At 28.9% G+C, this 17,970-nt stretch overlaps 1 protein-coding gene across 1 annotated transcript in view; it reads left to right on the top strand.

Annotated features, from left to right (window-relative positions):
- Positions 1-3,589: 3,589 nt before the first annotated feature.
- Positions 3,590-17,970, top strand: part of LOC128664920 (sulfotransferase 6B1-like) — a 35,486-nt gene continuing 21,105 nt past the window's right edge. The window contains exons 1-3 of the mRNA XM_053719711.1: positions 3,590-3,746; positions 3,903-4,087; positions 7,820-7,946. Of these exons, the coding sequence (XP_053575686.1) occupies positions 3,590-3,746; positions 3,903-4,087; positions 7,820-7,946 (469 nt within the window). The remainder of the gene's footprint in view (positions 3,747-3,902; positions 4,088-7,819; positions 7,947-17,970) is intronic.

Genomic DNA, 17,970 nt, shown 5'->3' on the forward strand with positions numbered 1-17,970 from the left:
TAAAAGATGTAGCCTTCTACAAGTTTTACACATACAGCAGGAAAAGAAGATTTTTTTTCCTTCAAGATGATTAGCCTCATATTTTGTTTTCTTTCTTGTTTGATATGAAGTCGATAAAATGCTTTTCAAGTTCCTAGATTTTATAATTTTTTTATTTTATTTAAGCAACACTGAAGTTATTTAGTATCTGTACACAATGCATTAATTTATTATAATGATTAGATATCTATTGTTATTTTAATCTGAACAAATATATAATATTCATAGTTTCTTTAAAATCTAGCAATGTATTCATGTTTACCTTAAGAAATTATTGCTAGTTTTAGCTGAATCATAACCCTTCTACAAACTTTTGAAAACTGATGATTGTAGAATATAATCTCACTCCTACAATATTTTAGATTCCTAACATTTGACATTTTTCTATCTCTGAAGGTGGCTACTAATTGTGTGAATAAAACATTATCCTCATGCTTGGAGGAGCAGGGTTTGGGGTTTGAGGTAGAGGTGTCTGGTTTAATTATCCAGTGTGATTTAAAAGGGGCCAATTGGATGTGTTTCAAAGAGCTAATTCCCCTTTTAGGCATAACGGTAAAACCAAGGAAAACAAGTTTATTGCACAAGAATGACCTGGAATCTGTGGAGCTGGACACAGAACTTGGATTCTGTGAAGATGTACAAAGGCCTTGGATGCTGTGAAGCTGTACACAGGACTCAAAGTGGTGCCTTGTCAGAAGGAATGCCCACACAGGGGCCTTGGACACTAGGAAGGAGGCCCACACCAGGGACTTGAACAGAAGGAATGCCCAATTTGGGTGCCTTGGACAGAAGGAATGCCCACTGGGACAGGGTCTGTGCCTTTGCAGGAGACCGTACACTGGAATACAAAACGGTTGCAACTTTTAATCATTTTTAGTAACTCTTCCTCATGGAAGGAGAGTGCATACTGGAAAAGTGTCTGTGCCTTGGCAGGTGAGCATACTCTGGAACAGGGTCTGTGCTTTGACAGGTGAGTGTACACTGGAACAAAGTCTGTGCCTAGGCAGGAGAGCGTACACTGGAACAGGGTCTGTGCCTTGAAAGGAGAGTGTGCACTGGAACAGGGTCTGTGCCTTGAAAGGAGAGCGTGCACTGGAATAGGGTCTGTGCCTTGAAAGGAGAGCGTGCACTGGAACAGGGTCTGTGCCTTGAAAGGAGAGCGTGCACTGGAACAGGGTCTGTGCCTTGAAAGGAGAGCGTGCACTGGAACAGGGTCTGTGCCTTGGAAGGAGAGCGTGCACTGGAACAGGGTTTGTGCCTTGGAAGGAGAGCATGCACTGGAACAGGGTCTGTGCCTTGGCAGGTGAGCATACTCTGGAACAGGGTTTGTGCCTTGGCAGGTGGGCGTACACTGGAACAGGTTCTTTGCCTTGGCAGTGGAGCATACACTGGAACAGGGTCTGTGACTAGGAAGGAGAGTGTACACTGCAATAGGGTGTGTGCCTTAGCAGGGAAGCGTACACTGGAACAGGGTCTGTGCCTCGGCAGGTGAGCATACACTGGAACAGGTTCTGTGCCTTGGCAGTGGAGCATACACTGGAATATGTTCTGTGCATTGGCAGGGGAGCATACACTGGAATATGTTCTGTGCATTGGCAGGGGAGCATACACTGGAATAGGTTCTGTGCCTTGGCAGGGGAGCATACGACGGAACAGGGTCTGAGCCTTGTCAGGTGAGCTTTCAATGGAACCAGGTCAGTCTGTGCCTTGGCAGGTGAGTGTACACTGGAACAGGGTCTGTGCCTTTGCAGTTGAGTGTACACTGGAACAGGTTATGTGCCTAGGCAGGTGAGCACCAGTAGAGATGGTCAGTGAAATTCACAGGCAGTAAAGAGGTCAGACAGGCCAAGGTCAGGTCAGGCAAAAGTAATTAAACAAAATCTCAAAGTGAAGTCCAGGTGAAAGCAGGTATCAATCCAATCGTTGTAGTACATAGGGGTAAACTGTAAGGCCAATCAAAGGTGATGCCAGGTTCAGGAGCAAGGAAAACCAATAACAATAGAGAGCGGATAACTAAACAGAGACACAAACAAAGGAATAAACAACAATGTCATGGCAAGGAGGAGCCTGTGAAGCAGCCGTAAACCGTACCAGGCTGATTAAAAAACTGCTTGCAACTAGCAGACAGGTGGAGCCAGAGAGCAATTCAGCACTGACTACAGTTTCACAAGGTAAGTCAAGAAACAGAGCCCTCTAGTGGTTTAGAAGGGAAAACCACAAGACAGCAGAACTAGGAGATCCAGGATCAAATCTGGGCACGGGTGTAACAATTATTATTATTATTATTATTATTATTATTATTATTATTATAAATTATACCGGTGTGAAAAGTTTAATCAATTTAAATATTTAGATAAACATTGGAATCTGCTAATTCCAATTTAATTATTTTTGTATTCATTTCTGTAAAAAAGAAAACGTTTGTAATAAATCATATAAACCAAATCATTACAATATCATCTATGCTTATTGACATATTTTGTAATTGCAAATAATCCATGTGACCTGTTTAAATAATTTGATGCTAGTTATTTCACTACTAGCAATACAGTGTACAATATAGTGAATAAGTGTGAATAACGGAATCTATATTCCTCTCTCCCCTAATCTTGGGGCACACATGGAAGAGTTACTAAATATCTATGTGTATATACACATATTAACACATAAATATATATGTATCTAAATATGACCTATATTACAAGCGGAGAACTATTGAGAATAGCGCACAATCTGATATTACAAGTCAGTGGATAAAGATAATCAGAGAATGTTAGTGCTGTGTGTGTGTGTGCTGACATCAGTCATATTACAAGTAGTGAGTTATGTGTAGCGAGGGTCAGAGATACACTTCAGTGCCCATAGGAACAGGTTAATGATACATTCATTATGGTATTCATTATAAATTGTTTTAACTGAGCACTATGTACAAAATATGGGGGTATCTTATGGTAATTATGGACCTCTGACATGTGTGTGATATTATATTTACATGTATAAACATGGCCTTTGTAGCTCAGACATTAAATGGTTAAAATAAAAGCAAAAAAGTAAAGCTTTGGATATAGAAGTACAAAGTTAAGCATGATGCAGCAAAATATGATTTAATACCTAATGTATAAAGTCAGGTTCCTTATTTTACACCGATTCTAATGATTTCTTCCCTCATTATCAGACTAGTTCAACTGAAAGTGAAATTCTTAGAATTCTGATAAGCAATTAGTGATATTACATGTGCAAGATATGAAGGATATTTGTGGTTCAGTGAGTTTCTAATGTATTTACGTTATGTAACTAAAGCATTTTATCACTTGCAACAATACACAAAATAACAATAGAAATTAGCAGGTTGTGTTGCATTGAGCAATCAATAATATTTGTAATCAGCTGAGTCATAAAACTCCATAAAGATGTTGATTAGGTTTGTTACATTTGTGCAACGTCATAGCAAGATAAGCACTGGGCTTCCTATAAATTCAGGCCCGTTCCATCCCAAGTGCTGCTGCATCTCAACAAAGCATCCGTCAGGACCATCTGCACAAGTCTAACAATGTCTGCCCATTCTGCCCACCCTGCCCACTCTGCCCTCATTCATATTTATAATGGAATTCCTTTCACAACAAGATCATCTTCGGATCTTTTAAATTCTTTAAACACTTTTCAGGCTCGAGAAGATGATTTACTTCTGGTGTCTTATCCAAAGTCTGGTAAATTGCCTTTCACTGCTTTGTTACTAAAGAATGTAACAAAATGTATCATATGTTCTCTCTTATAAGCTATATAAGTGATAAATGATAGTCTGTATTAGAATGTAGTTATTTGTTGGCTTCTGTATGGCTGTAACACTCTGTATGTCTCACCAGGAACGCACTGGCTTGCAGAAATCATGAAGCATTTATACCCCTGTAAAGTAGCTCTGACTTCGCCTATTGAGTTTGGAGACACAGCAAAACTTGAAGAATTAAAAAATATCACATCCAAGAGAATTATCCCAACACATTTAAACTATGAGATGATACCAACCGATTTTAAAGTTAAGAAAAGCAAGGTAAGTCAAGGGTATTGTTGGAAGTAGCGTCTGGCTTTTAAATAAAACTGTTTATCACAAATATAGTTTATAACATATATAGGTCCAGATTACGAGTGGAGCACAAAATTGTGCTTTCGCAAGCTCGATATTTGTGCTCCACTCATAATACCAACGCATGTGTTTGCATTGCAGTGAATCTTTGTGTTCATGATAGCGTGCTTTCATAGGCTCCAATGGGAGCCTCGTTCTGATGCCGATAGACACGGCCGAGAACCTAGCACAGGGAAGGGGCTTAGTCATGCAGCAATGTGCAGCAAATTTTAAATATATATGAATATACACATAGTAACACATAAATATATATGTATATACACATAGTAACACATAAATATATATGTATATACACATAATAACACATAAATATATATGTATATACACATAATAACACATAAATATATATGTATATACACATAGTAACACATAAATATATATGTATATACACATAGTAACACATAAATATATATGTATATACACATAATAACACATAAATATATATGTATATACACATAGTAACACATAAATATATATGTATATACATAGTAACACATAAATATATATGTATATACACATAGTAACACATAAATATATATGTATATACACATAGTAACACATAAATATATATGTATATACACATAGTAACACATAAATATATATGTATATACACATAGTAACACATAAATATATATGTATATACACATAGTAACACATAAATATATATGTATATACACATAGTAACACATAAATATATATGTATATACACATAGTAACACATAAATATATATGTATATACACATAGTAACACATAAATATATATGTATATACACATAGTAACACATAAATATATATGTATATATACACACAGTAACACATAAATATATATGTATATACACACAGTAACACATAAATATATATGTATATACACATAATAACACATAAATATATATGTATATACACATAGTAACACATAAATATATATGTATATAAGCATATACACATATTAACACATAAATATATATGAATATATACATATACACATAAATATATATGTATATAAGCATATACATATATATTTACAGGAATAACATAGTCCTAATAGACTGCAATGTACAGTGCCATTTTTTTTTCTTACACCCCACATCGGCACACTTTAATCCCTTATAACTGCTTCCGGCAGTTATATTGAAAAAACTACAACATTTTAATAATAAATAGGAAGAATATTCTTTATTTAGGGGGCAATTGGAGGACATTTTTTAATTTAACCAGAGATCTGATCTCTGGATAATTTTCGGAGTTCAAATTGCTCCCTCGAGTTTGCGGTAGCAATAACCAGCCACTTGTAATGGCTGGTTAATTATCGTGTGCCTGTAAACAGGCAAATTTGTCCATTTAGATAAATGAGTGCTCCACTTGTAATCTAGCCCATAATAAGTAAACTACACACATTTATTAAAGGAAACTATAAAAACATCATAAAATAAACAGTTCTGTAAAGCCACTGATTCCAGTAATGTAAAAGGTTTCTAGTTTTAAAGGGGCAAGCTAAACATAATAACTGTTACATGTATAGGTAATTTAGTGACCCTGTGCCACTCACAGAAAGTAAACTGTACAACTCAGGGGACACTAGTGACAAAACTGCTCTAATGGAGCATTCATTTTTTGTTTTTTTTGTGTTCCTTTAACAGGGCATTATAATGTTACCATAAAATTATTAAAGCATATTTTATTTAATCAAGTGTCATAATTAAAGTACCCTGGTATGATGTGTTGCTGCTCCTGAGTGCTCCTGAGCTAGTGAGTCTATGTACATATCAAACAATGACCGCTCAGATCACAAGGCAGCTCCAGGTGTGCAACTTTACCTATGTATTTAACCCACTTGAAGGGTGAACAGATAATGAAACAGGAGCGTTTGTTTAGAAATGACAGGCTCTTTTTAATCAGAGCACTTTATTTTTACGCTGTCTCTCAGTTATACACAAAAGTACAAGTCTTTATGAATTAGTGGTACAACCCAAAAGCAGGTAAACATATTGATAAAGTAAATCAGGGCTGACTGACTAGTGGTCTATATGCTCTTTATTAGACTTGTGCATGGTCGAAAAATTTGTTTTGTTTCGGTTCGGATCAATTCGAATTTAATTTGTTTCGGATTTGTTTTGGATTCAAATAAATTTGGCTGGATTTGGTTCGATTCGGTAATTCGGAATTTCGGTATGTGTTAGGTGGGATGTGCTGTGTATTAGACTAGTATTATGTACTGTATATTAGGTGTAACCCATAGCAGAGTGATATAACCTAATATACTGTACAATACTAGTGTAATCCATGGCCATCCGAATCTACCGAATAAATCTGAACTAATTCGGATTTATTCGGTAGATTCAGTACTACCGTAATTTGGAAATTCGAATCGATCTGAATCTCCCAATTTAACAAATTTGGCGGAATTTCAATTCGGAAAGAATCGAAACGCACATGTCTACTCTTTATGAGATTAATAAACATGCTGATGTACTAGTATTAGTGTCTTACTGTAACACTGTACTTTATCTTCTGCTGCTGCATCACCCGGCAGACACAAGGTGACCTACAGAAGAGGAAGAGAAGTGCACAGAAGGGAATTCAGTAACATAAAGAATTACAGATGCATTGTAGGAAGTCATTAACAGATGTAAATAGCTCCTGTCTAGTGACCCACAGACCACTAATATCTCACCAACAGCTTCCATTAAACTTGCTGCTTCATAAAAACAACATTCAGTTGTACTCCCCATAACACATTTCATTGTGCACTTATTTATTGTGACTGTTTTTTAATGTAATTTAATTTGCACTGTCCCCAATAGAGGCTGGAACATGTTTAGTTAATGCACACCCCTGATTCTACTACATGCTGCACAGTGATTGTTTCATGATTAGGAACTCAGTTGTATCTGTCCCTTAATGACCGCTGTAAAGAAGATACATTAACATAGTTGACAGGCTTTTCAAGGGGTGTGTCCTTGGATGCAAAACAACAGTTTATAAGCTCACAAAAGACAGTTTTACATTTTACTTAATTTATATATTTTGCAATATAGTGATTCATTTGTGCTGAATATATAAAAACTATTTACTATCTGTGTAATAAATACAGGTTGAGAGCAAACAACCCCTGGCACTGGCTGAGCCCATGTGCATTTGGTGCAGCAGATCTGTGTAATAAATAAAGGTTGAGAGCAAACAACCCCTGGCACTGGCTGAGCCCATGTGCATTTGGTGCAGCAGATCTGTGTAATAAATACAGGTTGAGAGCAAACAACCCCTGGCACTGGCTGAGCACATGTGCATTTGGTGCAGCAGATCTGTGTAATAAATAAATAAAGGTTGAGAGAAAACAACCCCTGGCACTGGCTGAGCCCATGTGCATTTGGTGCAGCAGATCTGTGTAATAAATAAATAAAGGTTGAGAGCAAACAACCCCTGGCACTGGCTGAGCCCATGTGCATTTGGTGCAGCAGATCTGTGTAATAAATAAAGGTTGAGAGCAAACAACCCCTGGCACTGGCTGAGCCCATGTGCATTTGGTGCAGCAGATCTGTGTAATAAGTGTTCTCCGTGGTGCTGATCTATAAGGGTCTGATCTTAGCTGATGTTACTTTATTACAGCTGCATAAATAACTGAACAACACTTCTCTCCTACAGGCCATCTACATTATTAGAAACCCCAAAGATACTGCAGTGTCCTTGTTTCATTACTACAAGGACAACCCAAACCTTCCCACCATTGAGACCTGGCAAATGTACTTTGAGATGTTCTTACAAGGACAGGGTAAGTAACTGTAAATAAATAACAATGTATTCACCCACAGAGAAGACCAGAAGGAAAAATATTCATTTATCATAAAAAGGCAACATGTAAATGTGTTTTAGAGATATTTCCCTGAAGCTTAGTCACTTAAAGGGACCGTAAACACCTTGAGATATGTCTATAAAATGTTTAGCTAAGTATAATTAAACAACTTTGATATATATTTTAATTATTTTGCCCCTTTTTCATGTAATTTAACTCTGAAAATTGAAAACTTAAATTGCACCTGCTGCTTCTTAAACCTAAATCTGCTACATATCTGTCACTAATTCATTTTTATCAGATAACAACTGCAAAACAATGTACTTTATACTAACTTTATGAAAGTGGTTAGCTTAATTATCTGTAGGCTAAAGCTCATATTGGCTCCTCCAAATAAGGAAAATGGGGGGTGAGTTTGACTATAAACATAATTGCAGTAAAAAAGGATGTCAGTTTGTTATAAAAACATTTAGACTTGGCTGATTACAAGGTGTTTAGTGTCACTTTAAGGGCCAGCTCTGAAGCAGTAATAAATGTTACATTCATCCTTAGCAGCTATAACAGGGCAAGTGGTGCTGAGTTAAAAGATAAATGCCTATGGAGCAAGCAGATTTATATCGTGTAATATGGACTTTATGGTTTAAATCATTTGCTGCCAGAGAAAGTCAGTTCTTTACTGGTCAATGCAGTGCTCCCCAGATTACTAGTGGAGTGCTAACAGTTACACGCAAGCGATAAAGGGTATATCATGGGTATTTGTGCGCGTCAGGTTTTCCACTTGTGTTATAAGTTGAAGGTAAATGCAATAGCTTAAGCGCAATCGCGATTTTCACTAGAATTATTTCCGTGTCCTCAGAGCTCTGGTTAACTGTTTTGTGAAAGAAAAAATTGTCACAAACACAAATGAAATACATTACGACGGTTACAATCATATAAACACAAATAAAATACATTACAACAACAGTTACAATCATATAAACACAAATAAAATACATTACAACAACAGTTACAATCATATAAACACAAATAAAATACATTACAACAACAGTTACAATCATATAAACACAAATAAAATACATTACAACAACAGTTACAATCATATAAACACAAATAAAATACATTACAACAACAGTTACAATCATATAAACACAAATAAAATACATTACAACAACAGTTACAATCATATAAACACAAATAAAATACATTACAACAGCAATAAAATACATTACAACAACAGTTACAATCATATAAACACAAATAAAATACATTACAACAACAGTTACAATCATATAAACACAAATAAAATACATTACAACAACAGTTACAATCATATAAACACAAATAAAATACATTACAACAACAGTTACAATCATATAAACACAAATAAAATACATTACAACAACAGTTACAATCATATAAACACAAATAAAATACATTACAACAACAGTTACAATCATATAAACACAAATAAAATACATTACAACAACAGTTACAATCATATAAACACAAATAAAATACATTACAACAACAGTTACAATCATATAAACACAAATAAAATACATTACAACAACAGTTACAATCATATAAACACAAATAAAATACATTACAACAGTTACAATCATATAAACACAAATAAAATACATTACAATGGTTACAATCATATAAACACAAATAAAATACATTACAACAGTTACAATCATATAAACACAAATAAAATACATTACAACAGTTACAATCATATAAACACAAATAAAATACATTACAACAGTTACAATCATATAAACACAAATAAAATACATTACAACAGTTACAATCATATAAACACAAATAAAATACATTACAACAGTTACAATCATATAAACACAAATAAAATACATTACAACAGTTACAATCATATAAACACAAATAAAATACATTACAACAGTTACAATCATATAAACACAAATAAAATACATTACAACGGTTACAATCATATAAACACAAATAAAATACATTACAACAGTTACAATCATATAAACACAAATAAAATACATTACAACAGTTACAATCATATAAACACAAATAAAATACATTACAACAACAGTTACAATCATATAAACACAAATAAAATACATTACAACAACAGTTACAATCATATAAACACAAATAAAATACATTACAATGGTTACAATCATATAAACACAAATAAAATACATTACAACAGTTACAATCATATAAACACAAATAAAATACATTACAACAGTTACAATCATATAAACACAAATAAAATACATTACAACAGTTACAATCATATAAACACAAATAAAATACATTACAACGGTTACAATCATATAAACACAAATAAAATACATTACAGCAGTTACAATCATATAAACACAAATAAAATACATTACAACAGTTACAATCATATAAACACAAATAAAATACATTACAACAGTTACAATCATATAAACACAAATAAAATACATTACAACAGTTACAATCATATAAACACAAATAAAATACATTACAACAACAGTTACAATCATATAAACACAAATAAAATACATTACAACAGTTACAATCATATAAACACAAATAAAATACATTACAACAGTTACAATCATATAAACACAAATAAAATACATTACAACAGTTACAATCATATAAACACAAATAAAATACATTACAACAGTTACAATCATATAAACACAAATAAAATACATTACAACAACAGTTACAATCATATAAACACAAATAAAATACATTACAACAACAGTTACAATCATATAAACACAAATAAAATACATTACAACAGTTACAATCATATAAACACAAATAAAATACATTACAACAGTTACAATCATATAAACACAAATAAAATACATTACAACAGTTACAATCATATAAACACAAATAAAATACATTACAACAACAGTTACAATCATATAAACACAAATAAAATACATTACAACAGTTACAATCATATAAACACAAATAAAATACATTACAACAACAGTTACAATCATATAAACACAAATAAAATACATTACAACAGTTACAATCATATAAACACAAATAAAATACATTACAACAGTTACAATCATATAAACACAAATAAAATACATTACAACAACAGTTACAATCATATAAACACAAATAAAATACATTACAACAGTTACAATCATATAAACACAAATAAAATACATTACAACGGTTACAATCATATAAACACAAATAAAATACATTACAGCAGTTACAATCATATAAACACAAATAAAATACATTACAACAGTTACAATCATATAAACACAAATAAAATACATTACAACAGTTACAATCATATAAACACAAATAAAATACATTACAACAGTTACAATCATATAAACACAAATAAAATACATTACAACAGTTACAATCATATAAACACAAATAAAATACATTACAACAGTTACAATCATATAAACACAAATAAAATACATTACAACAGTTACAATCATATAAACACAAATAAAATACATTACAACAACAGTTACAATCATATAAACACAAATAAAATACATTACAACAGTTACAATCATATAAACACAAATAAAATACATTACAACGGTTACAATCATATAAACACAAATAAAATACATTACAACAACAGTTACAATCATATAAACACAAATAAAATCCATTACAACAACAGTTACAATCATATAAACACAAATAAAATACATTACAACAGTTACAATCATATAAACACAAATAAAATACATTACAACAACAGTTACAATCATATAAACACAAATAAAATCCATTACAACAACAGTTACAATCATATAAACACAAATAAAATACATTACAACAGTTACAATCATATAAACACAAATAAAATACATTACAACAACAGTTACAATCATATAAACACAAATAAAATACATTACAACAGTTACAATCATATAAACACAAATAAAATACATTACAACAGTTACAATCATATAAACACAAATAAAATACATTACAACAGTTACAATCATATAAACACAAATAAAATACATTACAACAGTTACAATCATATAAACACAAATAAAATACATTACAACAGTTACAATCATATAAACACAAATAAAATCCATTACAACAACAGTTACAATCATATAAACACAAATAAAATACATTACAACAGTTACAATCATATAAACACAAATAAAATACATTACAACAACAGTTACAATCATATAAACACAAATAAAATACATTACAACAACAGTTACAATCATATAAACACAAATAAAATACATTACAACAGTTACAATCATATAAACACAAATAAAATACATTACAACAACAGTTACAATCATATAAACACAAATAAAATACATTACAATGGTTACAATCATATAAACACAAATAAAATACATTACAACAACAGTTACAATCATATAAACACAAATAAAATACATTACAACAACAGTTACAATCATATAAACACAAATAAAATACATTACAACAGTTACAATCATATAAACACAAATAAAATACATTACAACAACAGTTACAATCATATAAACACAAATAAAATACATTACAACAGTTACAATCATATAAACACAAATAAAATACATTACAACAGTTACAATCATATAAACACAAATGAAATACATTACAACAGTTACAATCATATAAACACAAATAAAATACATTACAACAGTTACAATCATATAAACACAAATAAAATACATTACAACAACAGTTACAATCATATAAACACAAATAAAATACATTACAACAGTTACAATCATATAAACACAAATAAAATACATTACAACAGTTACAATCATATAAACACAAATGAAATACATTACAACAGTTACAATCATATAAACACAAATAAAATACATTACAACAACAGTTACAATCATATAAACACAAATAAAATACATTACAACAGTTACAATCATATAAACACAAATAAAATACATTACAACAACAGTTACAATCATATAAACACAAATGAAATACATTACAACAGTTACAATCATATAAACACAAATAAAATACATTACAACGGTTACAATCATATAAACACAAATAAAATACATTACAACAGTTACAATCATATAAACACAAATAAAATACATTACAACAACAGTTACAATCATATAAACACAAATAAAATACATTACAACAGTTACAATCATATAAACACAAATAAAATCCATTACAACAGTTACAATCATATAAACACAAATAAAATCCATTACAACAACAGTTACAATCATATAAACACAAATAAAATACATTACAACAGTTACAATCATATAAACACAAATAAAATACATTACAACAGTTACAATCATATAAACACAAATAAAATACATTACAACAGTTACAATCATATAAACACAAATAAAATACATTACAATGGTTACAATCATATAAACACAAATAAAATACATTACAACAACAGTTACAATCATATAAACACAAATAAAATACATTACAACAACAGTTACAATCATATAAACACAAATAAAATACATTACAACGGTTACAATCATATAAACACAAATAAAATACATTACAACAGTTAAAATCATATAAACACAAATAAAATACATTACAACAGTTACAATCATATAAACACAAATAAAATACATTACAATGGTTACAATCATATAAACACAAATAAAATCCATTACAACAGTTACAATCATATAAACACAAATAAAATACATTACAACAACAGTTACAATCATATAAACACAAATAAAATACATTACAACAGTTACAATCATATAAACACAAATAAAATACATTACAACAGTTACAATCATATAAACACAAATAAAATCCATTACAACAGTTACAATCATATAAACACAAATAAAATACATTACAATGGTTACAATCATATAAACACAAATAAAATCCATTACAACAGTTACAATCATATAAACACAAATAAAATACATTACAATGGTTACAATCATATAAACACAAATAAAATACATTACAACGGTTACAATCATATAAACACAAATAAAATACATTACAACAGTTACAATCATATAAACACAAATAAAATACATTACAACAGTTACAATCATATAAACACAAATAAAATACATTACAACAGTTACAATCATATAAACACAAATAAAATACATTACAACAGTTACAATCATATAAACACAAATAAAATACATTACAACAGTTACAATCATATAAACACAAATAAAATACATTACAACGGTTACAATCATATAAACACAAATAAAATACATTACAACGGTTACAATCATATAAACACAAATAAAATACATTACAACGGTTACAATCATATAAACACAAATAAAATACATTACAACAGTTACAATCATATAAACACAAATAAAATACATTACAACGGTTACAATCATATAAACACAAATAAAATACATTACAACAGTTACAATCATATAAACACAAATAAAATACATTACAACGGTTACAATCATATAAACACAAATAAAATACATTACAACAGTTACAATCATATAAACACAAATAAAATACATTACAACAGTTACAATCATATAAACACAAATAAAATACATTACAACAGTTACAATCATATAAACACAAATAAAATACATTACAACAACAGTTACAATCATATAAACACAAATAAAATACATTACAGCAGTTACAATCATATAAACACAAATAAAATACATTACAACGGTTACAATCATATAAACACAAATAAAATACATTACAACAACAGTTACAATCATATAAACACAAATAAAATACATTACAACAACAGTTACAATCATATAAACACAAATAAAATACATTACAACGGTTACAATCATATAAACACAAATAAAATACATTACAACGGTTACAATCATATAAACACAAATAAAATACATTACAACGGTTACAATCATATAAACACAAATAAAATACATTACAACGGTTACAATCATATAAACACAAATAAAATACATTACAACAGTTACAATCATATAAACACAAATAAAATCCATTACAACAGTTACAATCATATAAACACAAATAAAATCCATTACAACAACAGTTACAATCATATAAACACAAATAAAATACATTACAACAGTTACAATCATATAAACACAAATAAAATACATTACAACAGTTACAATCATATAAACACAAATAAAATACATTACAACAGTTACAATCATATAAACACAAATAAAATACATTACAATGGTTACAATCATATAAACACAAATAAAATACATTACAACAACAGTTACAATCATATAAACACAAATAAAATACATTACAACAACAGTTACAATAATATAAACACAAATAAAATACATTACAACGGTTACAATCATATAAACACAAATAAAATACATTACAACAGTTAAAATCATATAAACACAAATAAAATACATTACAACAGTTACAATCATATAAACACAAATAAAATACATTACAATGGTTACAATCATATAAACACAAATAAAATCCATTACAACAGTTACAATCATATAAACACAAATAAAATACATTACAACAACAGTTACAATCATATAAACACAAATAAAATACATTACAACAGTTACAATCATATAAACACAAATAAAATACATTACAACAGTTACAATCATATAAACACAAATAAAATCCATTACAACAGTTACAATCATATAAACACAAATAAAATCCATTACAATGGTTACAATCATATAAACACAAATAAAATCCATTACAACAGTTACAATCATATAAACACAAATAAAATACATTACAACGGTTACAATCATATAAACACAAATAAAATACATTACAACGGTTACAATCATATAAACACAAATAAAATACATTACAACAGTTACAATCATATAAACACAAATAAAATACATTACAACAGTTACAATCATATAAACACAAATAAAATACATTACAACAGTTACAATCATATAAACACAAATAAAATACATTACAACAGTTACAATCATATAAACACAAATAAAATACATTACAACGGTTACAATCATATAAACACAAATAAAATACATTACAACGGTTACAATCATATAAACACAAATAAAATACATTACAACGGTTACAATCATATAAACACAAATAAAATACATTACAACAGTTACAATCATATAAACACAAATAAAATACATTACAACGGTTACAATCATATAAACACAAATAAAATACATTACAACAGTTACAATCATATAAACACAAATAAAATACATTACAATGGTTACAATCATATAAACACAAATAAAATACATTACAACAGTTACAATCATATAAACACAAATAAAATACATTACAACAGTTACAATCATATAAACACAAATAAAATACATTACAACAGTTACAATCATATAAACACAAATAAAATACATTACAACAACAGTTACAATCATATAAACACAAATAAAATACATTACAGCAGTTACAATCATATAAACACAAATAAAATACATTACAACGGTTACAATCATATAAACACAAATAAAATACATTACAACAACAGTTACAATCATATAAACACAAATAAAATACATTACAACGGTTACAATCATATAAACACAAATAAAATACATTACAACGGTTACAATCATATAAACACAAATAAAATACATTACAACGGTTACAATCATATAAACACAAATAAAATACATTACAACGGTTACAATCATATAAACACAAATAAAATACATTACAACAGTTACAATCATATAAACACAAATAAAATACATTACAACAGTTACAATCATATAAACACAAATAAAATACATTACAACAGTTACAATCATATAAACACAAATAAAATACATTACAACGGTTACAATCATATAAACACAAATAAAATACATTACAACAGTTACAATCATATAAACACAAATAAAATACATTACAACAGTTACAATCATATAAACACAAATAAAATACATTACAACAACAGTTACAATCATATAAACACAAATAAAATACATTACAACGGTTACAATCATATAAACACAAATAAAATACATTACAACAGTTACAATCATATAAACACAAATAAAATACATTACAACAGTTACAATCATATAAACACAAATAAAATACATTACAGCAGTTACAATCATATAAACACAAATAAAATACATTACAACAGTTACAATCATATAAACACAAATAAAATACATTACAACAGTTACAATCATATAAACACAAATAAAATACATTACAACAGTTACAATCATATAAACACAAATAAAATCCATTACAACAACAGTTACAATCATATAAACACAAATAAAATCCATTACAACAACAGTTACAATCATATAAACACAAATAAAATACATTACAACAACAGTTACAATCATATAAACACAAATAAAATACATTACAACAACAGTTACAATCATATAAACACAAATAAAATACATTACAACAGTTACAATCATATAAACACAAATAAAATACATTACAACAGTTACAATCATATAAACACAAATAAAATACATTACAACAGTTACAATCATATAAACACAAATAAAATACATTACAACAGTTACAATCATATAAACACAAATAAAATACATTACAACAGTTACAATCATATAAACACAAATAAAATACATTACAACAGTTACAATCATATAAACACAAATAAAATACATTACAACAGTTACAATCATATAAACACAAATAAAATACATTACAACAACAGTTACAATCATATAAACACAAATAAAATACATTACAACAACAGTTACAATCATATAAACACAAATAAAATACATTACAACAACAGTTACAATCATATAAACACAAATAAAATACATTACAACAACAGTTACAATCATATAAACACAAATAAAATACATTACAACAGTTACAATCATATAAACACAAATAAAATACATTACAACGGTTACAATCATATAAACACAAATAAAATACATTACAACAACAGTTACAATCATATAAACACAAATAAAATACATTACAACAACAGTTACAATCATATAAA

Source organism: Bombina bombina, chromosome 6 (genome assembly GCF_027579735.1).
Source record: "Bombina bombina isolate aBomBom1 chromosome 6, aBomBom1.pri, whole genome shotgun sequence".
In the NCBI taxonomy this organism is placed as follows: domain Eukaryota; kingdom Metazoa; phylum Chordata; class Amphibia; order Anura; family Bombinatoridae; genus Bombina; species Bombina bombina.